The 21921-nt window shown below is 57.6% G+C and overlaps 2 protein-coding genes and 1 long non-coding RNA gene across 9 annotated transcripts; 2 read left to right on the forward strand and 1 right to left on the reverse strand.

Moving 5' to 3' along the window:
• The first annotated feature begins 1610 nt into the window (after window positions 1–1610).
• LOC121108682 (trichohyalin-like) lies at window positions 1611–21315 on the forward strand. Of its 6 annotated transcripts, XM_040656744.2 has the most exons (9): window positions 17331–17479; window positions 19041–19260; window positions 19402–19455; window positions 19619–19675; window positions 19814–19873; window positions 19973–20037; window positions 20243–20318; window positions 20472–20518; window positions 20702–21315. In XM_040656744.2, the coding sequence occupies exons 2-9, from the start codon at window positions 19075–19077 to the stop codon at window positions 20901–20903; spliced, it is 747 nt and encodes a 248-aa protein (XP_040512678.1). In that variant the 5' UTR covers window positions 17331–17479; window positions 19041–19074; the 3' UTR covers window positions 20904–21315. The 6 variants fall into 6 exon arrangements, with proteins under 6 accessions (XP_040512676.1, XP_040512675.1, XP_040512674.1 ...); XM_040656743.2 differs by having other exon boundaries at window positions 19814–20037; XM_040656742.2 differs by lacking the exons at window positions 17331–17479; window positions 19041–19260; window positions 19402–19455; ... (2 more) ...; window positions 19973–20037; window positions 20243–20318 and adding exons at window positions 1611–2288; window positions 2430–2774; window positions 2913–2972; window positions 3072–3121; window positions 3318–3393.
• LOC121108684 lies at window positions 10597–11617 on the reverse strand. Its single transcript, XR_005843353.2, has 2 exons — window positions 11503–11617; window positions 10597–11304 (listed from the first exon to the last, which is right to left on the reverse strand). It is a non-coding gene; the product is annotated as an uncharacterized LOC121108684 (long non-coding RNA).
• Window positions 12582–14997, forward strand: LOC112531394 (E3 ubiquitin-protein ligase bre1-like). 2 transcript variants are annotated; one of them, XM_040656746.2, is made up of 7 exons: window positions 12582–12662; window positions 12817–13160; window positions 13312–13368; window positions 13600–13656; window positions 13794–13853; window positions 14067–14113; window positions 14292–14997. In XM_040656746.2, exons 2-7 carry the CDS (start codon window positions 13089–13091, stop codon window positions 14491–14493), a joined length of 495 nt encoding a protein of 164 aa, XP_040512680.1. In that variant the 5' UTR covers window positions 12582–12662; window positions 12817–13088; the 3' UTR covers window positions 14494–14997. The 2 variants fall into 2 exon arrangements, with proteins under 2 accessions (XP_040512680.1, XP_040512679.1); XM_040656745.2 differs by having other exon boundaries at window positions 13600–13853.
• Window positions 21316–21921: the final 606 nt, after the last annotated feature.

Raw genomic sequence — 21921 nt, forward strand, 5'->3', positions numbered from 1 at the left:
TTGGATGACTCCAGTGCTGGACCTGTCTGCTAGTCAAAAGGGGGAGACCCCCTGGACACCCCAAGACCCCTCCAGGACATCTCCAGACCCTTCTGGATTAATCCAATGACCCTCTAGATCCACTTGGGGACACCCTGGCCACCCCCAAGACCCTTCTGGGACACCTCTAGTTCCTTCTGGATGACTCCAGTGCTGGACAGGGGGGTTGTGGGGGGGAAGAAAAGGGTTAGTGGGGCTTCCATGGGGTGGAAGGAAAGTCGGGGTGGAGAGGAGGGTTGCGGGGAATCTAGGAGGGAAGGTGTGAATGGGACTTCTGTGGGGTGGAAAGGGGGTCTGGAGGTGGAGGGAGGCGTGAAAGGGAGAAACTGAGGGGTTCTGGGGGGCTTCTATGGGGTGGAAAAGAGGTCTGGGGGCAAAGAGAGGGAGTTGTGGGGTGGAAAAAGAGGGAAAAGAGGCTTCTGTGGGTACAACGGGGGACTGGGGGTGGTGTGGAGCATTGTGGAGGGGTACTTAGGGAGTTGAGGGGGGGGGGGCAATGGGGCTTCTGTAGGGCAGAAAGGGGAGTCTGGGAGCGGACAGGGGGGTTGTGTCTGGGGAAAAAAGGGTGAGTGGGGTCTCTATTCAGAGGAAAAGGGGCCTGGGGGTGGAGAGGGGGTGGCAGGGGGAAGCTGGGGGGTTGTGAGGGGCTTCTATGGGGTGGAAAGGGAGTCTGGGGGAGATCTTGGGGGGTTTTGGAGCGGGAAGGGAGGAATGGGGTCTCTAAGGTGTTGAAAGAGTGTCTGAAGTGGGAAAGGGGTGAACAGAGTCTCTAAGAGGCAGAAAGAGCATCTGGGGGAGGAGTGAGGGGTGGGACAGGAGAGTCAGAGGTTGTGGGGGGATTCTATTGGACAGAAAGGGGGTCTGGCTGGAGGGGACTGGGGGGCAAAATGGGGGACTGGATACCAGGGGACAGGGAGGAGGGCACGGGGTGGGGGGGGGGGAGGGAGAGGGGGAGGTACAGGGGACTTTGGGAGTCAGAAAAAAGGGGTCAGGAGGTGGGGGGGAAGGGAGGACAGGAGGCCCTGTGGAGTAAAATAGAGGGGAGTGGGGGGTGGGGCGGGGGACAGGGGACACCAGAGATCAGAATAGTGGACTAGGGAGGGAACGGGGGGAGGGGAGGGGACGGACCCTGGGGATCAGAATGGGAAATGGGTGGACACGGAGGGAAGGCACTGAGGGGAAGGGGGGAAAAGGACTCAAGTGGTCAGAATGAGGGAACTAGAGGATGGGGACTGGGTGTAAACCTAGGGGACAGACAAAGGCCCTGGGGGGCCGTTGTGGGCGGCCCATGGCGGGGGGAGAGGGGGGACACAGGGCACCTCTTGCCCCCGGGCAGAGGCCCTGAGGACCACAAAGGCCCCACGGGGCCAACACAGAGCGAGCGGCACGCGGCCCCCCACCCTCTTAACCCCGCACATGAACCGACCCCCCCCCCCCCGAACACCTACCTGTAGAAGCTGAGGCGGCGCCCGGAGCCGCCCCGCGGCGTTGGAGCACTGCGGAGCACAGCAGGACAACCTCGAGGCCGCCGCCTCACCCGGGCGCAAGGCGATGACGTCACAGCGTGGGACGACGCGCCATGGCAGCATCCAAAGGGGACAGCCGCGCTGAAGCGCGGCTGTTATGGATACACAGCCACGCGTGCGCCGTCGTCACGCGGACGGCTGTACGCCGTGCCATGAATGAGGGCGCGCCGTCGCCGTCGCAACGCAGCTGAGTGACGTCCTGGCAGATAGAACAAACCAGGTGTGAGCACTGTCTTTCCAAAGTTACACTGAAGCCGTTGGAGGAAAGGTCGGACCTCAGGCCTTCCCGCGGCACCAACTACTGACGGCGGATTTGCTCACAGATCCTTCACAGCTGTTTCAAAGAACCATTCTGTGATTCTATGATCTTCCAGGACCCTTCCAAGCCACACCATCCTGTGGTTCTATCATCTTCCAGGACTCTTCCAACACAAACCATTCTATGGTTCTGTGATCACTAAGGAACCTCCCAAGCCACGCCGTCCTGCAGTTCTATGATCTTCCAGGACCCTCCTGTGCGGGTGATGTCACAATGATGTGATGACCTCACAGAGGCCCTGGGGTGGGGCAGGGGCAGTGGGTCAGCGCGGAACCTGCTGGCCCCATTCTGCGGTTGGTTCTGGTCCAGCGAGGAGCTGTGCGAGTGGTGCAGTAATGCGGGTTCAGTTTGGCAGCGGAATAATAGCACAGCAGCGTGTGAAGCTGGTGCAGAAGTTGCTGCAGGTGAGCTCTGGGTGCACAGACACAGAAGGGCCGGCGGGGCGAGCTGCAGGCTGGAGGGCACCCTGCCCATGGCATGGCAGCAGAGGGCCGGTGGGATGCAGAGCACCTCGGTGCCAATGCCTCTCCTCTCCCCTCCCACAGGCTCAGGAGTGGGCCGATGAGAAGCGCAAGGCCAAGGCCAGGAGATCCTTGCTGAAGGTGAGCACTTGCAGCGGCATGGGGCTGGTGTGTGTGTGCAGGCACAGCAGTACTGCTGTGGGGCGTGTGGTTAGAGAAGTCCCCTCGTGTGGGTCTGCAGCTCCAGCTCTGTGGGTGCTAGCTGCCGTGATGGAGGAGGCAGGAGGGGATGGCGGCATGGAGCTGCCATCAGATGAACCTCCGTGGGAGTGCTGCTGCCCTGATGGCTGCTCCTCTTCTTCTTTCCCACAGGATGCCCAGAAATTACGGGCAGAAAGAACAGCTGCCAGGAAAGAGAAGCTGAAGCAGGTAGGATGGAGCGCGGGCTCGTCCTCAGAGCTCAGCGCCCTCACAGCTTTGGCTCTGTGGGAGGACCTCGGTCCCCGTCCCTCGGGTCCATGGGGCCCAGCTCAGCCGCCCCACATGGCACACCCTTTGTCTTTGCAGGAGAAGCATCTCGTTGCCCAGCTGGAAGAGCAGCTGCAGGCTGAGACAGAGGCGATCGAGGTAGTGTGGAGGGGTGAGGGGATGGGGGCTGCCCGCCCCCGCGTGGGGACCTGGAGGACGTCTGCAGCGGGCACGGGCACTCACGCTTTTGTCTGCCAGGTGCTGCGCCTGCAAGAGGAGCGGGAGAAGCTGGAGCTGGAGGGTGCCTGGTGAGTGGGAATGGGCCTCTGCAGCACCCGGGGCAGCAACGGGACTGCAGTGCTGCTGGGCTTGGGGCTCGGGTTTCAGTTGGGCACATGGTGTGACAGAGCAGCCCGACCCCAGCCCGGGGGTGGGCACGCACTGCCGGGGAGCCTGCATGCTGACAGAGGCCGGCACCCTCCAAGCAGGCCTTGTTCCCTACAGGCAGCAGCATCAGCTGGAGCTGGAGGCAGCCCACGTGCCTGGGGCTGTGCTGCCGGAGCTGGTGGAGGCAGAGCTGGTAAGGGGCAGAGCCCAGCGCACCCTCACCCCATCCGACAAGGGTGTCCCCAGGGACAGGGCTCCCTGCAGCACTGCAGCTGTGCTGCTGCGCTGCCGGGCTGCCACTGTCCTGCACGAGCCCCGGCTGTGCAGCAGGGCCTGACCAGCGCCCCTGCCCCGTCTACCTACAGGAGAAGAAGGAGCGGGCGAGGAGACGTGGGCTCGCCTTCTGGATGAAGTGAGTGTCCCCTCATTGCCCTGTGCCCAGCCGGCAGCAGCCGGGCTCCCGGCAGTGGGCTGATGGCCAGGACCCCGCTGCAGCCGGCACGGCTCCCGGGTGTCCCCTTTGGCGCTGTGTGGGGCTGTGCTACCGTGGGGTTGGGACGCCTCATTCCTGGCCCTCTTTTGCCCCCCAGGACGATGTGCCTCATCTTCGTCAGCCTCCTGCTGCTGCTCGTTACCGTGTTGGGCTGTGCAGTGCTGTACGCCCAGCACTATGACCAGGAGCTGTTGTATCAGCTCCTGCTGCGAGTGCTGCCCCAGGCAATGTACGCTTCCCTGGCGTACTTTGCGAGCAGGAGCCTGCGTGTGGTCTGTGATGGGCTGCTGCCCATCTGACCGCCCCTCTCAGTCCCCCCTCCCAGCTCGGGGCTGCGTGGTGGGGCGCGGGGAGAGGGCTCTGTCCCCACGGAAGGGGCCTCTCCTGTGCTCCTGCCCCCAGGGGCGCACAGGCACAGCTGTGGGGCAGTGCCGGCAGGCGGCTGAGTGCCACCACTTTGGACTTACAAATAAGTTGTACTGTCGTCGTGAGTCGTCAGCTGAACACCACCACCTCCGACGACCCATCAGACTGAAGATGTGCACCTGACACCAGGACGTGGCTTCTTGGATTCTTTGAGTCTTCGTAGCAGCCATTTCCTACAGCTGGTTATCTCTAAGGCTTATGAATTGTAATTAGCCCATTAGGCAATGTTACCTCCAATGGGCTGTTGTCAGTTGTTAAGAATGCTCTCAATAAATGGATGTGTACTATTCCTCTGAGTTTGGATGACTCCATTGCGGCAGTGACCCTTTGCTGACCAGGGGAGGCGCGACTCAGGAGATGGAAAAAGATTCACCCCCTCAAAACGCACGGAGTGGGACGAGACGTAGATTGATATGTATACGTCATAAAATATTTTACAAACGGGAACAAACCCGAAAACGAGTGGGACATCAGACCTCGTTTTTGTGAAAGGAATGCGTCAGCGTCCAGAAAAGACCAGCAAGGACTGATGGGGGTGAATAGAGACCAATAGGAATCAGTAGAAACCAATTGGAATGCACCCCTGTGTGCCCCGGGGCCAGTGCTGGCCTCTCAGGGTTGGGATGTGTCTTTAGACACAGCTTGAACTCCGTGGACTCATTCCAGCCTGTCAGGCTGTGGCTTCAGGCCCTGGGGTCAGTGCTGGCCTCTCTAGCTGGGGCTGAGGCTTTAGGTCCCTGGGGGTGGCCAGGAGGGAGAGGGAGGGGATTGTCCCCCTCTACTCGGCTCTTCCTGTGAGGGCCCATGTGCAGCACTGTGTCCAGGCCTGGGGCCCCCAGTAGAAAAAAGACGCAGAGCTCTTTGAACGGGCCCAGACGAGGGCCATTAAGATGGCCAGAGGGCTGGAGCACCTCTCCTGTGAGGAAAGGTTGAGGGAACTGGGCTTGTTCAGCTTGGAGAAGAGAAGTCTCCAGGGAGACCTCATGGTGTCCTGCCTGTACTTGAAGGGAGTGTATAAACAGGAGGGAGAACGGCTGTTTAGGAGGGTGGATGGTCATGGAACAGGGGGGAATGGTTTTAAACTGAAACAGGGGAGGTGTAGTTTAGATATGAGGAGGAAGTTTTTCACCCAGCGGGTGGTGATGCACTGGACCAGGTTGCCCAAGGAGGCTGTGGATGCCCCATCCCTGGAGGCATCCATTCAAGGCCAGGCTGGATGTGGCTCTGGGCAGCCTGGTCTGGCGGTTGGCGACCCTGCCCACAGCAGGGGGTTGAAACTGGATGATCATTGTGGTCCTTTTCAACCCAGGCCATTCTGTGTCTCACTCCATGACTTCTGTAAGCAGTTGGTGTCCATAGCTGCCGTCATGCACACCTGGTCAGTTTACATACAGCTGCCATATGCACTCCTAAGGGAGAAGCAGGAATGCATTTCTTGGTGTAGCTATGCTGTAGAGATTTAACAGAGACTTAAGAGTATTGGAGATGGCTCCATACGCTTTGTTATCAATGTTTATATAAAAAATCAATACTTTATATTAATATTTAAAAATAAATGATCTGAAGCTCACCTCTCTCTTCTGGCCTTGTTGTTTGTTTGTGTTCTCTCACCCAGCACTCTACAGTGTTACTGAGGCTTCTGTAAGCGTCAGAAGTGTCTGTAATACTGTTCAGCTTTCCTTGTGCTGTCCTATGTGCAGATCTTGAGAGCTGTGCTGAGGATGCCCCCTGAGCAGGGACAGCACAGAGCCTTTTCCGTGTGTCAGCACTGCCTTTTTTCACATGTCTTAAACCTCCCTTCTTTTCCTCCCTGCCCCTGGCCCTGGTGCTGGGCATTCTTCAGCAGCAGTAGATTTCTCATCTCTCTCTATAAATGACTCACTGATGGTACAATGATGAGCCCATTTGGTGTTCTTCTATGCTGAGATTTATTTTTCTTAATGTATTCTTTCTTTTTTCTGTTGTTTCCTTTTTATCCATGGTTATCATGCTGATCCATTCACATTTTGACTCCTTCTGTTGAGGCTTCATCCCGCTCTTTCTCCTGGAGCCCACGTGCAGTGTGGGTCAGAGCTACCTCTCACACTTGTGTGTCCTGTCTCTGTATGTGCAGGCAAATAAGGGATCTGCAGTCTTCGCTGCAGCAGCTGGGATGTAATAACACAGGGAAGGGAGGCTGGAGAGGGATTGCTGTCATCTCCGGGCATACCTGTGCACTGCAACTGCAATGCTCCACTGTCATTCCAATCATTTTGCAGGCTCCCAGGGAGGGGTCTTAGCTGCTCCCATCCCTGTCCACCTGGGTCTGCTTCCCACCCTGACCAGTACAGCCAGCACAGAGTCACCAGGAATGGCCCAGAGATCGCAGGAGGGATGGGGACTGATGGGAGTTGATCTAGGCAAGGTATTTCCCTGCAGGTGCTAGCATGAACAGAAGCCCTGTGAGCCTGTGGCCATTCTTCAGCCTCTGTCCCCAGCACGTGTCCTTGAGACAGCCTCCCACCCTGCGTGCTGGCCGTTACCCAAAGAAAACCCTTGTGCAAGCTGATGTGTGCTGGGGGCAGCTTGGGCAGCAGAACAAGCCCTCAACTGGGTCCTGTCGGTGGGCACACTGGGGAAGGAAGCAGGCAGAGATGGTGGGGCCCTGCAGACCATGCCCATGGGGCACTGAGCAGGGCGATGTTACTGAACACATAACAGCTGTGCACACAGCTGAGCTGCCTTCACCTGTGCTCCCAGGGCTGACCGGGTCCTTTCCCCGGGTGCTCAGTCAGTGGCTCAGGTCGGGACTCCACAGTTACCATGCAGGTGGTAAAATGGAAAGTCACATGAACCGTCTTTTCTGCTCATTGGTGCAGAACGTAGACAAGTGGTCCTGGGGTATATTTGCACTGAATGGTGCCAGTGGAGATGGAAATTCATGTTCTGTGAACTTCTCGCATGCTGTGACCTGAGCAACGCTTTCAAGGCCAGTAGTAAAAAGATCGGTTTCTTCTGTCCTGAATTTTCTTGAATTCCCCTCTCATTCAGCATTGTTCCATTCAGAATGCAATTATTTTGTCTGTAGATGAAGATGTATGTGGAGACTTTGTGGTCGTTGTCATTTTCTCTAAAAGATGAACATCATTGTTCCACAGTAACCAGGGCCAAATGTTCTCCACGTAGAACATGGTGGGGTTCCAAACAGACTTGCTCTGTGATGTCTTTCCTTAGCGAACCTTGAATGTGAACAGTACGTAAAGCAGTGCTATGTACTGGGGTGTTGTGAGGGGAACGGACCCTTTTGTCCTAAATAGCACTACTTAATCAATCAAGTGCTCTCTGTTACTTTTTGTACTGCGTGTGTTTTCCAGGCAGCATTTCACAGTGTACAGACTCGTGTGTGTTAATTTGCATGAGTGATTCATCCACAGTGTAACTGGGGAGGTGAGAGTCAGGGCGCGAAAGTGAACTTGATTCACTGTCTCTCCGGAATTGCTTTAAGGTGTTTTAAGATGTGATTTCCTGCTTGACCAACCTGATCTCCTTCTATGATCCAGTGACCCGTCTGGTGGATGAGGGAAAGGCTGTTGATGTGGTCTACCTAGACTTCAGCAAAGCCTTTGACACTGTCTCACACAGTATTCTCCTCCAGAAGCTGGCAGATCGTGGCTTGGACAGATACATTCTTCACTGGGTATGGAACTGGCTGGAGGGCCGGGCCCAGAGAGTGGTAGTGAACGGAGTTAAATCCAGCTGGCGACCGGTCACGAGCGGTGTTCCCCAGGGGTCGGTGCTGGGGCCTGTCCTATTTAATATCTTTATTGATGACCTGGATGAGGGTATTGAGTGCACCCTCAGTAAGTTTGCAGATGACACCAAGCTAGCTGGAAGTGTTGATCTGCCTGAGGGTAACAAGGCCTTACAGAGGGATCTGGATAGGTTGGATAGCTGGGCTGAAGCCAATGGGATGGGATTCAACAAGACCAAATGCCGGGTCCTGCACTTTGGCCGCAATAACCCCAGGCAACGCTACAGGCTTGGGGCAGAGTGGCTGGAAGACTGTGTAGAGGAAATGGACCTGGGGGTGTTGATTGACGCTAGACTGAACATGAGCCAGTGGTGTGCCCAGGTGGCCAAGAAGGCCAATGGCATCCTGGCTTGTATCAGAAATAGTGTGGCCAGCAGGAACAGGGAAGTTATTATTCCCCTGTACTCAGCACTGGTGAGGCCGCACCTCGAGTACCGTGTCCAGTTTTGGGCCCCTCACTGTAAGAAAGACATTGAGGCCCTGGAGCGTGTCCAGAGGAGGGCAACAAAGCTGGTGAGGGGTCTGGAGCACAGACCTTATGAAGAGCAGCTGAAGGAGCTGGGGTTGTTCAGTCTAGAGAAGAGGAGGCTCAGGGGAGACCTTATTGCTCTCTATAACTACCTGAAGGGAGGTTGTGGTGAGCTGGGGGTCAGCCTCTTCTCCCGGGTGACTAGTGATAGAACGAGAGGGAATGGCTTCAAGCTGCGTCAGGGAAGGTTCAGGCTGGACGTTAGGAAATACTACTTCTCTGAAAGGGTGGTCAGGCACTGGAATGGGCTGCCCAGAGAGGTAGTGGAGTCACCGAGCCTGGTGGTGTTTAAAGAGTGTTTGGATGTTGTGTTGAGGGACATGGTTTAGCGAGAACCATTGATGAAGGGCGGATGGTTGGACTGGATGATCCTGTGGGTCTTTTCCAACCTTAGCGATTCTATGATTCTATGATTCCATGATTTATTTGTGAGGTACAAAGTGCTCTCTGGGGCCTCTCCCAAAAATGGTCTGGCTAGCAGTTACAGGTGATCTGAATGTGTTTTCAATTCTGTGCTGCTTTTCTTAGAGGCCTGTTTCTGCCCTGGTGTCCTTGGCAGAAGCTCTGGAGGTTGGCTACAGCAAATGCAAGGATCCTTCTCGCCACCTAATGCGTGCTGCAGGTATGACACAGGCAGTCCACTGCCTCCTCTTCAAGACAGGTGCAGCGGTCAGTCCAGGAGTTGGCATCCTTAATACACAGTGGGATTACAGTCATCTTTGTTCAGTAAGGAGGTTCTCATTATCCACAGTAGAGCCCATTTGTAGTGCGGAAAAGTGCATCGGGAATGAGTGTGCTAATGAAAGTGGAGATTTGGGATTCTTTAGAAGAATGTGGGTGAAGATGGCTTTTAACTGATCTGAGAGAGGATGAGTGAAAAACACAAGCTCCGTTCTTCCTTGTGCTACAGATCTCCTGGGTCTGTTCTGTTGGGATTTCACTTCCCTTGATGTGAAGGTGCAGATTGTCCAAGCTTTCTTCGTCCATTCATTCCAATTATCTGGGGATGACAGGAACCATCTTCTTCTGGACATGCTGATTTGCAGGCAATTTCCATAGCAGAGTGGGGACAATCAGATGCTCTCCTTGTACTTCTCTCTGCACGTGCTGTGCCAGTAAGGGTGGTGGTGCTTAAGGAGCCCTTTCCTGAGAATGGCTCACTTGTGCCATTTTGCTTGCCAGACAGAATGTCTGGCCTGGCACAGAGACCTGTGGAGTGTTCAGCCCCCTCTTCGTGTCATGCCTGGGCTCCCCACACTGCGACAGTGGCAGGGCATCTCTGCTATCCCCCAGCTGCCCGGCTACCTGCAAGTGCAGTGCCCCTGGTGCTGATAGCGGTGCTGAGGGGACAAAGCATCACACTGCAGGCCACCAGGGGAAGAGTCATCACAGACTCATCAGACACCCCGAGCTCCCTCAGCTTGCCCTGGGAGGCAATATGGCCTGTGCTCCATCTTCTCTTTTCTAGGCTGAACAAACCAGGGCACATCAGCTGCTCCTCCTACATCTTGTCCTCTCGACCCTTCTCCATCTTCGTAGTGCTGCACTGGACGTGTGTCCTCCTCATACTGTGACGCCCACATCAGTGCTGGCTACAGAAGACAGAGGGTGATAGTTCCAAAAAGCCATCTCCTACACATAAAGTCTTTGCTGCTTCATCCCGAGCATCATCACCGTGCAGTGCCTAATAGAACTTCTTCCCTGCTCAGCTGGCTGCCTTAGTTGGAGCCCTGATGGCAATGATGTGATGACGGCAGGCTTAGTCCTGCTGTTCTCTGCCACCAGGGTATGCTTTGGAGGAAAGCAGTTTGTTGGGTTTTTGTGGGGTTTGCAGCCCTAAAATAGGATGGAAAGTCCTGTTCCTTCACCTGGACTCTGGGAAGACATAGCTAGTAGCGGGAGGGGAGTTTTGTTGTCATGAAATTAGGATGGAGGAAGAACCGCTTGTCCTGCTTTGAAATAGAGGTTGTGATAATGCAGAACAGGGAGACATGCCAGCAGGATGTGGGGCGCTGTTAAATCTTTGTAAATAATGCCAGGTGGCTTGGATATAACTGATATTTACTAACAAATAAGCTGATTAATCATATAACCCTTTGTCAGCAATTAATGGAACAGTATAAAAGAAGAAAACAGAACACAATAAAGCGGACATCAGTAGCGTTCATATTGAGTGTATTGCTGTGTCTCATTCTTGGCCGCTACAGGTTTGTTTTTGTTTGTTTGTTTCTTGTTTGTTTTCATTTAATTCCTATGAGATGTATCTATGCCATATATGTGCACGTTTTGAACATTATCATTTGTAGTGCTGAGAATTTTTTTTAGAAAACAGTTGTACTCAATTCAGGGGGTGTAAATAAAGACGTTAAAGGAAGAGCCCTCTCTCCCAGTTAATGTACAGGCAGCTGATGTGACTGCCTCTGTCCTTAGCAGCTTGCTCAAAGGAACCCCACCAACCTTTGCAGTAGTGGGCTGCTGAGGGAAGCTGTCAGAGGAGCACTCTGTCCTCTTGCAGAGTACCGGGGTGCTTTTACAGCTGACTGACGGCTGCTTTGTTTGTGGCCACAGCTCCTGAGGAGTGACGCCGTGCTGAGAGCTGAGAGGAAAGAGGGGAACGTTGCGCCCCCTGGACGATGCTGAGAAATCGGGGACCTCGGGCAGGTGCTGGAGAGGAGTGGCAGGGTGGTGTCACGGCAGCTGAGCGCTACTTCTGGTAGCACAACGGACTGTGCCTCTGCTGAAGCGACTGCTGTCCCAGAGCGAGCAGTGACAGGAGACATGCGAGGTTGACAACAGGCTTCATCCCGTCCCTCTCCACTCTCAGATTCTCGGCCCAGCCCGCAAAGCAAACAGTCACTTGTAGAAGCTGAGAATGGGGGAAGTGGAGGGGAGGGCCGGGGGGGAGAGCGTCAAGCTCGGGGTCAGACAAAGGGACTGGGGGGCTGCAGGCAATCCGTGGCGGGGGGGGACAGGGCACCTTCCGCCGCCGAGCAGAAGCCCTGAGCACAACAGAGGAGCTAACGCAGAGCAGCCCCCGCCCCAGTGCGCCCCCCCGAGCACCCACTTGCGGAAGCTGAGGCGGCGCTCGGAAGCCCTCGGCTGCCCCGCGGCGTTGGAGCAGTGCGGGGCACAGCCCGCCTTCCGCACGGCCGGCTTTTCTCCTCCTCGCGGCGCAGGATGATGACGTCACAGCGTCCACGGCTTCGCCCGCCTGCGACCAGGGAGGGCGCGCTGTTGCCATGGCAGCGCAGCCCACACGCACGGCCTCAAGCCTGAGTGGGCCTCGAGGGGCGGCGGGGGGCGAAGAAGACTTGCACGGGGGAACGGAGAGCCCTCAGGGATCTCCTGGGGAGGTGCGGGACGGCTTGGGGGGAGGGCAGAGCTCCGGGGATGGTGCCAGTGGGTGGGGCTGTGGGGTGGGAGATCCCCGCTCAGATGCAGCAAAACAGTGGCATCTGGGCAGAGCACAGAGATCAGGGAAAAACAACACGGGCATCTGCACAACGCGGGGAGATGTAAACGGAAAGAAAAAAAAGGAGGAGGGAAAAGAAACGAGAATCTCCATCCCGTGTTGGATGCAATGAACAGCACTGTGTGCTGGGCTGCATTAAAAAAAGGGAGGCCAGCAGGGAGAGGGAGGGGATTGTCCTCCTCTCCTCAGCTCTTGTGAGGCCCCATCTGGAGCACTGCGTCCAGACCGGGGCCCCCAGCACAGGAAGGACGTGGAGCTCTTGGAGCGAGAGCAGAAGAGAGCCACTAAGATGGTCGGAGGGCTGGAGCAGCGCTCCTATGAGGAAAGGTTGAGGGAAGTGGGCTTGTTCAGCTTGGAGACAAGAAGGCTCCGGGGAGACCTAAACCAACACCGAATCCTTACCCAAACCCAAACCCCAACACAAAACCAACACCTAAGCCAAACCCCAACCGTAAACCAACACCTAACCCAAACCCTAACCCGAACCCAACATCTATACCAACACCTAATCCTAGACCTAACCCAACACCTAACCCTAACCCATCCCCTAACCCAATCCATAGCCCTAAGCCTAAGCCTAACCCTAAGCCAAGCCCTAGCCCTAGCCATAACCCTAACTCCAGCCCTAACCCCAATGATAAACTTAATGATAATCCTAACCCTAACACAAACCCTTCTTTCCGGAGCTGGGGAAACCGACTCCAGAAATCCCATCTGCAGGAAGAGACGTCCTGGCAGACAGAACAAACCAGGTGTGAGCACTGTCTTTCCAAAGTTACACTGAAGCCGTTGGAGGACAGGTCGGACCTCAGGCCTTCCCGCGGCACCAACTACTGACGGCGGATTTGCTCACGGATCCTTCACAGCTGTTTCAAAGAACCATTCTATGATTCTATGATCTTCCAGGACCCTTCCAACACAGAACATCCTATGGTTTTATGATCATGAAGAAACCACCCAAGCCACGTCATCGTGCGGTTCTATGATCTTCCAGGACCCTTCCAACACGGAACATCCTATGGTTCTATGATCTCCCAGGACCCGCCTATGGAAGTGATGTCACAATGATGTGATGACCTCACCAGGCTGCGGCAGGGGCAGTGGGTCAGTGCTGAACCTGCCGGCCCCATTCTGCGGGTGGTGCAGGTCCTGCGAGGAGCTGTGCGAGTGGTGCAGCAATGCGGGCCCAGTTTGCCAGCGGAATAATAACAGCGCAGCGGCGTGTGAAGCTGGTGCAGGAGTTGCTGCAGGTGAGCTCTGGGGGCACAGACACAGAAGGGCCGGCGGGGCGAGCTGCAGGCTGGAGGGCACCCTGCCCACGGCATGGCAGCAGAGGGCTGGGTACGTCCGGTGGGATGCAGAGCGCCTCGGTGCCAACGCCACTCCTCTCCCCTCCCACAGGCTCAGGAGTGGGCCAAGGAGCAGCGCAAGGCCAAGGCCAGGAAATCCTTGCTGAAGGTGAGCAATTGCAGCGGCATGCGACTGGTGTGTGCGTGCAGGCACAGCAGTACTGCTGTGGGGCGTGTGGTTAGAGAAGTCCCCTCGTGTGGGTCTGCAGCTCCAGCTCTGTGGGTGCTAGCTGCCCTGATGGAGGAGGGAGGAGGGGATGGCGGCATGGAGCTGGAATCAGATGAAGCTCCGTGGGAGTGCCGGTGCCCTGATGGCCACTCCTCTTTTCCATTCCCGTAGTACGCTCAGCGAATACGGGAAGAAAGAACGGCTGCCAGGAAAGAGGAGCTGAAGCAGGTAGGGTGAAGCGGGGGCTCGTCCTCAGAGCTCAGTGTCCTCACAGCTCTGGCTCTGAAGGAGGACCTCAGTCCCCATCCCTCGGGTCCATGGGGCCCAGTGCAGCCGCCCCACATGGCACATCCATTGTCTTGCAGGAAATGCAGCTCGTTGCCCAACTGGAAGAGCAGCTGCAGGCTGAGACAAAGGAGATCAAGGTAGCGTGCAGGGGCAAGGGGATCGGGGCTGCCTGTCCCCTGGTGGGGACCTGGAGGGCACCCAGCAGACCCTCACCCCATCTGACAAGGGTGTCCATGGGGACAGGGCTCCCTGCAGTGCTGGGGCTGTACTGCCGTGCTGCCACTGTCCTGCACGAGCCCCGGCTGTGCGGCAGGGCCTGACCAGCACCCCTACCCCGTCTTCACCTACAGGAGAAGAAGGAGCAGGAGAGGAGACGTGGGCTCGCCTTCTGGATGAAGTGAGTGTCCCCTCATTGCCCTGTGCCCAGCCGCCAGCAGCCGGGCTCCCAGCAGTGGGCTGATGGCCTGGACCTCGCTGCAGCCGGCGCGGCTTCCGGGTGTCCCCTTTGGCGCTGTGTGGGGCTGTGCTGCCGTGGGGTCGGGACGCCTCATTCCTGGCCCTCTTTTGCCCCCCAGGACTGTCTGCCTCATCTTTGTCAGCCTCCTGTTACTGAATGTTGCCGTGTTGGGCTCTGCAGTGCTGTATGCCCAGCACTATGACCAGGAGCTGTTGTATCGGCTCCTGCTGCAAGTGCTGCCCCAGGCAATGTACGCTTCCCTGGCGTACTTTGCGAGCAGGAGCCTACGTGTGGTCTGTGATGGGCTGCTGCCCATCTGACCGCCCCTGTCAGTCCCCCCTCCCAGCTCGGGGCTGCGCAGTGGTGGGGCGCATGGAGAGGGCTCTGTCCCCACGGAAGGGGCCTCTCCTGTGCTCCTGCCCCCAGGGGCGCACTGGCACAGCTGTGGGGCAGTGCCGGCAGGCGGCTGAGTGCCACCACTTTGGACTTACAAATAAGTTTGTACTGTCGTCGTGAGTCGTCGTCAACTGAACACCACCACCTCCGACGACCCATCAGACTGAAGATCTGCACCTGACACCAGGACGTGGCTTCTTGGATTCTTTGAGTCTTCATAGCAGCCATTTCCTACAGCTGGTTACCTGTAAGGCTTATGAATTGTAATTAGCCCATTAGGCAATGTTACCTCCAGTGGGCTGTTGTCAGTTGTTAAGAATGCTGTCAATAAATGGATGTGTATTATTCCTCTGAGTTTGGATGACTCCATTGCGGCAGTGACCCTTTGCTGACCAGGGGAGGCGCGACTCAGGAGATGGAAAAAGATTCACCCCCTCAAAATGCACTGAGTGGGACGAGACATAGATTGATATGTATACGTCATAAAATATTTTACAAACGGGCAACAAACCCGAAAACAAGTGGGACATCAGACCTGGTTTTTGTGAAAGGAATGCGTCAGCGTCCAGAAAAGACCAGCAAGGACTGATGGGGGTGAATAGAGACCAATAGGAATCAGTAGAAACCAATTGGAATGCACCCCTGTGTGCCTCGAGGCCAGTGCTGGCCTCTCAGGGTGGGGCTGTGTCTTCAGACCCTGAGTCCTGTGCTGAGCTCTCTAACTGTGGTAGTGGCTTGAACTCCCCGGATTGGTTCCAGCCTGTCAGGCTGTGGCTTCAGGCCCTGGGGCCGGTGCTGGCCTCTCTAGCAGTGGCTTCAGGCCCCAGGGCACGTGCTGGCCCTTTGGGCTGTGGCTTTAGGCCCTGGAGCTGGTGCTGGCCTCTCGATGCCGTGACTCTGGCTTTAGGCCCAGGGCTGGTGCTGGCCTCTCAGGCTGGGGATGAGTCTTCAGGATGCAGCGCCAGTGCAGGCCTGCCTGCCTGTGGCTTCAGGCCCCGGGGTCTGTTTAGGCATCTCGGGCTGTGGCTTTAGGCGCTGGGGTCGGTGCTGGCCTCTCTTGTGGTGGCTTTAGGCCACAGGGCCCTCATGCCTCTCTGGCTGAGGCTTTAGGGCCCCGGGGCTGTGCTGGCCACTCAGGCGGTGCCTTTAGGCCCTAGAGCTTGTGCCGGCCTAGAACAAGGTGCATTTTAAAATTGGTCATGGAAGGAAATGAAAGCAAGAGAGCACTGAGCTCTTCTGTGTGTTTCCTGGATTGGGATAGAGACAGGAGAGCGTGCTCAGCCTCCCTCGTGTGGTTGCTTGTATTCAGCAACAGCAGCCGCAGCTGAGAACATCGTCACATCTTTATTAGGCGCTCCTCCGACTGTCTCTTTTTGCCTCCGTTTTCTGGAATGCAGGCATTTCTCTTTGTGGCCCACAAACTCTTTGTGCCAGGATAACCAAGTATGAATTCTCACTGCTCTTTACCCTGCTCAAGAGAAGGTGGCTGTACTGTGAGGGCAGGTGGGGGCAGGGACGAGGGTCAGGAGCAAGGGCAGAGTGCTTTCTTTGTTACTCAATGGAAGGGCTGTGCTTTCTGCAGGTGGATTTGCCATAGTGCTTCTTGACATGTGGAAATCAGACCCTCTAGCCGGGAAGGATATAGAGCAGGCCTGTGTTTCTTGGTGACGCGCGTACACCCTGGTGCAAGGGGGATCGCTCCACCTCACCTGCACACCGTCAGGAGAAATTGGGCTATAGATATCGGTCGAACTAATACATAATCAAGAGTTGACAGGAATTTGGAGACATATTCATTACATTCCCGAGAGCCCATGAGCATGCAGTCCCTCCCCCCCTTGCGCGTGCATAGTAGGGCGTGATGATGAAGGCTCATAGTCTTCCTCGCTGCAAACTTCTGACCCCGAGGAGGGGGGGCAGCCCCCGAACCGCTTTCAGCTTGCCCTGGACACATCCAATCACCTCCCTGCCAAATCATTCCCAGCTGCTCTCCAGTCCTAATCTTTACGGCCTTCATCCTCCCTCTTATTCCAGACCTAGTGTCTGTGAAAGCGCTTGGAATGCAGGCTCCTCTTCTCACTCTTCAATACCCCTCCGATGGGACGCAGCACCACACAGCGCTGAGTCACACCGAGACACTGAGGAGTGAGTGAGCAGAGCGGAAGGAATGGCGAAAACGTGGGTCTGAGCGGGGGGACTGAGCGGCTCGAGGAGTGCTCGAAATCCCGTGCCAATGAAGAACGACACTCTCCCACACCCACACCCCCCCACGCGTCTCCCTGGGCGCCATCGGCCCGCCCGCACCCGGCCCGCGGACCGCCCCGCAGAGGGAACCGTCCCGGGCGGTACCTGGGCGGTATCCGGGGCCGCTCCCAGCGCCGTGCGATGCACCGCGGCTCCGTCGGGGCCGCCTCTCCTCACCGCCACCCCCCTTCACTTCACTTCACTTCCCTTCGCTTCACTTCACAGGCGGCCGCGGGGGCTGCGAGGGGCGATGCCCGCCGAGCCGAGCCGAGCCGAGCCGAGCCGAGCCGAGCCGAGCCGAGCCGAGCCGAGCCGAGCCGAGCCGAGCCGAGCCGAGCCGAGCCGAGCCGAGCCGAGCCGAGCCGAGCCGAGCCGAGCCGAGCCGAGCCGAGCCGAGCCGAGCGTGGTCCTGAGAGAGAGCCGCGCCGGGAATGGGGCGCGCACGGCTGCTGTGATTGGCCGCGCTGCCAGCGGCGGCCGCTGATTGGCTGCGGCGGTGCCGGTGGAGGACGGTTGTGGAGGCCCGGCGGGTGTGATGGCGGGTGTGATGGCGTCCGCCCGGCGTGGCCGCCGTTGCGCTTTGTGCCTTTGCGGCCTGGTCGTGTTGTGTGTGGGCGTTAAAGGCGCCCGAAGCGATTTGGCAGTGAGTGTCGATGTGCTGTTCTGGTAAGTGGTGGGCACAGTGGCAGCCAGCACGGCCGCGGGGCCAACAGATCACCCGTGTGGGCCCAGGCACGGCCTGCTGTGTGTCCCTCCCTCGTCCTCCATCCCTTCCGTGCCACCATCCATTCCTTCCCTTGTGCTCTTCTCCATCCCTCCTCCCCATGTCTCCCGACGGGCCCTGGCTTGTCCCGTGGCACCGTGGTCCCAGTGGTGTGAGCGAGGTCCCTTTGGTTGCCCCTCATGTCCCCAAGCTGGGCCGTGCCCCCTGTGTCCCTTCCTGCCGTAGGAACGCCCGCAGCAGCTGGCTGCTGTCCCCAGGCTGTGGTATTTTGCAGACAACAGCTTTTCCCTCCTCGAATTGTTTTACAGCCCCTTATGATCTCTTTTCTCAATGCTAACAGTTGTCACGAGCTCAGTCGTCTAAGAATTTGAGACTGGAGTTCACCTAAGGGGACTGGAGTGAACCTAAGGAGGTTGAATGAGGCCAAGTGCAGGGTGCTGCGCTTGGGCCGGGGCGGTCCCAGGTATTTGGATAAACTGGGCGAAGAAGCCCTTGAGAGCAGCTGTGTGGAGAAGGACTTGGGGGTCCTGGTGGACGAGAAGCTGGACGTGAGCCAGCAGTGTGCGCTTGCCGCCCAGAAGGCCAACTGTGTTCTGGGCTGCATTACAAAAAGGGTGTCCAGCAGGGAGAGGGAGGGGATTGTCCCGCTCTGCTCGGCTCTTGTGAGGCCCCATGTGAAGCACCGCGTCCAGGCCTGGAGCCCCCAGCACAGGAAGGACGTGGCGCTCTTGGAGCAGGTCCAGAGGAGGGCCACTAAGATGGCCAGAGGGCTGGAGCACCTCTCCTGTGAGGAAAGGTTGAGGGAACTGGGCTTGTTCAGCTTGGAGAAGAGAGGGCTCCGGGGAGACCTAAACCAACGCCTAACCCAAACCCTAACCCTAGCCCAACATCTAAACCAACACCTAATCCTAAACCTAAGGCAATCCCTAATCCTAAACCTAAGCCAACAGCTAACCCTAACCCATCCCCTAACCCAATCCATAGCCCTAAGCTTAAGCCTAACCCTAAGCCAAACCCTAGCCCTAACCATAGCCCTAACTCCAGCACTAACCGTAATGGTAAACTTAATGATAATCCTAACCCTAACACAAACCCTTCTTTCCGGAGCTGGGGAAACCGACTCCAGAAATGCCATCTGAGGGAACAGACGTCCTGGCAGACAGAACAAACCAGGTGTGAGCACTGTCTTTCCAAAGTTACACTGAAGCCGTTGGAGGAAAGGTCGGACCTCAGGCCTTCCCGCGGCACCAACTACTGACGGCGGATTTGCTCACAGATCCTTCACAGCTGTTTCAAAGAACCATTCTGTGATTCTATGATCTTCCAGGACCCTTCCAACCCACACCATCCTGTGGTTCTATCATCTTCCAGGACTCTTGCAACACAAACCATTCTATGGTTCTGTGATCACTAAGGAACCTCCCAAGCCACGCCGTCCTGCAGTTCTATGATCTTCCAGGACCCTTCCAATACGGACCATCCTATGGTTCTATGATCTTCCAGGACCCTCCTGTGCGGGTGATATCACCATGACGTGATGACCTCACAGATGCCCTGGGGTGGGGCAGGGGCAGTGGGTCAGCGCGGAACCTGCTGGCCCCATTCTGCGGGTGGTGCTGGTCCAGCGAGGAGCTGTGCGAGTGGTGCAGTAATGCGGGCCCAGTGTGTCAGCAGAAGATTAAGGGCGGTGTGGCGTGCGAAGCTGGTGGAGGAGGAGCTGCTGGTGAGCTCTGGGTGCACAGACACAGAAGGGCCGGCGGGGGGAGCTGCCGGCTGGAGGCAGCAGAGGGCCGGGCACCTCCGGTGGGATGCAGAGCTGCCGGCAGCACCTCGGTGCCAACGCTGCTCCTCTCCCTTCACACAGGCTCATGCGGCCGTGGAGAAGTGCAAGGCCGTGGCCAGGGAATCCTTGATGAAGGTGAGCAGATGTCCCCTCGTGTAGGTCTGCATCTCCAGCCCTGTGGGCACTGGTTACCCCGACGGAGGGGGCAGGAGGGGATGGCGGCATGGAGCTGCCGTCAGACGGAGCTCCGTGGGAGTGCTGCTGCCCTGATGGCTGCTCCTCTTCTTCTTTCCCACAGGATGCCCAGAAATTACGGGCAGAAAGAACAGCTGCCAGGAAAGAGAAGCTGAAGCAGGTAGGGGGGAGCGGGGGCTCGTCCTCAGAGCTCAGCGTCCTCACAGCTTTGGCTCTGTGGGAGGACCTCGGTCCCCGTCCCTCGGGTCCATGGGGCCCGGCGCAGCCGCCCCACATGGCACACCCTTTGTCTTTGCAGGAGAAGCAGCTCGTTGCCCAGCTGGAACAGCAGCTGCAGGCTGAGACAGAGGAGATGGAGGTAGCGTGGAGGGGCGAGGGGATGGGGGCTGCCCGCCCCCGCGTGGGGACCTGGAGGACGTCTGCAGCAGGCACGGGCACTCACGCTTTTGTCTGCCAGGTGCTGCGCCAGGAAAAACAGCACCTGCAAGAGGAGCGGGAGGAGCTGGAGCTGGAGGGTGCCTGGTGAGTGGGACTGGGCCTCTGCAGCACCCGGGGCAGCAACGGGACTGCAGTGCTGCTGGGCTTGGGGCTTGGGTTTCAGTTGGGCACATGGTGTGACAGAGCAGCCCGACCCCAGCCCGGGGGGTCGGGGAGTGGGCACGCACTGCTGGGGAGCCCGCGTGCTGACAGAGGCCGGCACCCTCCAAGCAGGCCTTGTTCCCTACAGGCAGCAGCATCAGCTGGAGCTGGAGGCAGCCCACGTGCCTGGGGCTGTGCTGCCGGAGCTGGTGGAGGCAGAGCTGGTAAGGGGCAGAGCCCAGCGCACCCTCACCCCGTCCGACAAGGTTCTCCTCGGGGACAGGGCTCCCTGCAGTGCTGGGGCTGCCACTGTCCTGCACGAGCTCCGGCTGTGCAGCAGGGCCTGACCAGCACCCCTGCCCCATCTTCACCTACAGGAGAAGAAGGAGCAGGCGAGGAGACGAGGGCTCGCCTTCTGGATGAAGTGAGTATCCCCTCATTGCCCTGTGCCCAGCCAGCAGCAGCCGGGCTCCCGGCAGTGGGCTGATGGCCTGGACCCCGCTGCAGCCGGCGGGGCTCCCGGGCGGCCCCTTTGGCGCTGTGTGGGGCTGTGCTGCCGTGGGGTCGGAACGCCTCATTCCCGGCCCGGCCCTCTTTTGCCCCTCAGGACAATCTGCCTCATCTTCGTCAGCCTCCTGCTGCTGCTCGTTGCCGTGCTGGGCTCTGCAGTGCTGTACGCCCAGCACTATGACCAGGAGCTGTTGTATCGGCTCCTGCTGCGAGTGCTGCCCCAGGCAATGTACGCTTCCCCGGCGTACTTTGCGAGCAGGAGCCTGCGTGTGGTCTGTGATGGGCTGCTGCCCATCTGACCACCCCTCTCAGTCCCCCCTCCCAGCTCGGGGCTGCGCAGTGGTGGGGCGCGGGGAGAGGGCTCTGTCCCCACGGAAGGGGCCTCTCCTGTGCTCCTGCCCCCAGGGGCGCACCGGCAGAGCTGTGGGGCAGTGCCGGCAGGCGGCTGAGTGCCACCACTTTGGACTTACAAATAAGTTTGTTCTGTCGTCGTCAACTGAACACCACCACCTCCGACGACCCATCAGACTGAAGATGTGCACCTGACGCCAGGACGTGGCTTCTTGGATTCTTTGAGACTTCGTAGCAGCCATTTCCTTCAGCTGGTTACCTGTAAGGCTTATGAATTGTAATTAGCCCATTAGGCAATGTTACCTCCAGTGGGCTGTTGTCAGTTGTTAAGAATGCTGTCAATAAATGGATGTGTATTAATCCTCTGAGTTTGGATGACTCCATTGCGGCAGTGACCCTTTGCTGACCAGGGGAGGCGTGACTCGGGAGATGGAAAAAGATTCACCCCCTCAAAATGCACTGAGTGGGACGAGACATAGATTGATATGTATACGTCATAAAATATTTTACAAACGGGCAACAAACCCGAAAACAAGTGGGACATCAGACCTCGTTTTTGTGAAAGGAATGCGTCAGCGTCCAGAAAAGACCAGCAAGGACTGATGGGGGTGAATAGAGACCAATAGGAATCAGTAGAAACCAATTGGAATGCACCCCTGTGTGCCTCGAGGCCAGTGCTGGCCTCTCAGGGTGGGGCTGTGTCTTTAGACACAGCTTGAACTCCGTGGACTGGTTCCAGCCTGTCAGGCTGTGGCTTCAGGCCCTGGGGTCAGTGCTGGCCTCTCTAGCTGGGGCTGAGGCTTTAGGTCCCTGGGGGTGGCCAGGAGGGAGAGGGAGGGGATTGTCCCGCTCTACTCGGCTCTTGTGAGGCCCCATGTGGAGCACTGCGTCCAGGCCTGGGGCCCCCAGCACAGGAACGATGTGGAGTTCTTGGAGGAGGTCCAGAGGAGGGCCACTAAGATGGCC

This window comes from Gallus gallus (genome assembly GCF_016699485.2).
Source record: "Gallus gallus isolate bGalGal1 chromosome 32 unlocalized genomic scaffold, bGalGal1.mat.broiler.GRCg7b 32_unloc1, whole genome shotgun sequence".
In the NCBI taxonomy this organism is placed as follows: Eukaryota; Metazoa; Chordata; class Aves; order Galliformes; family Phasianidae; genus Gallus; species Gallus gallus.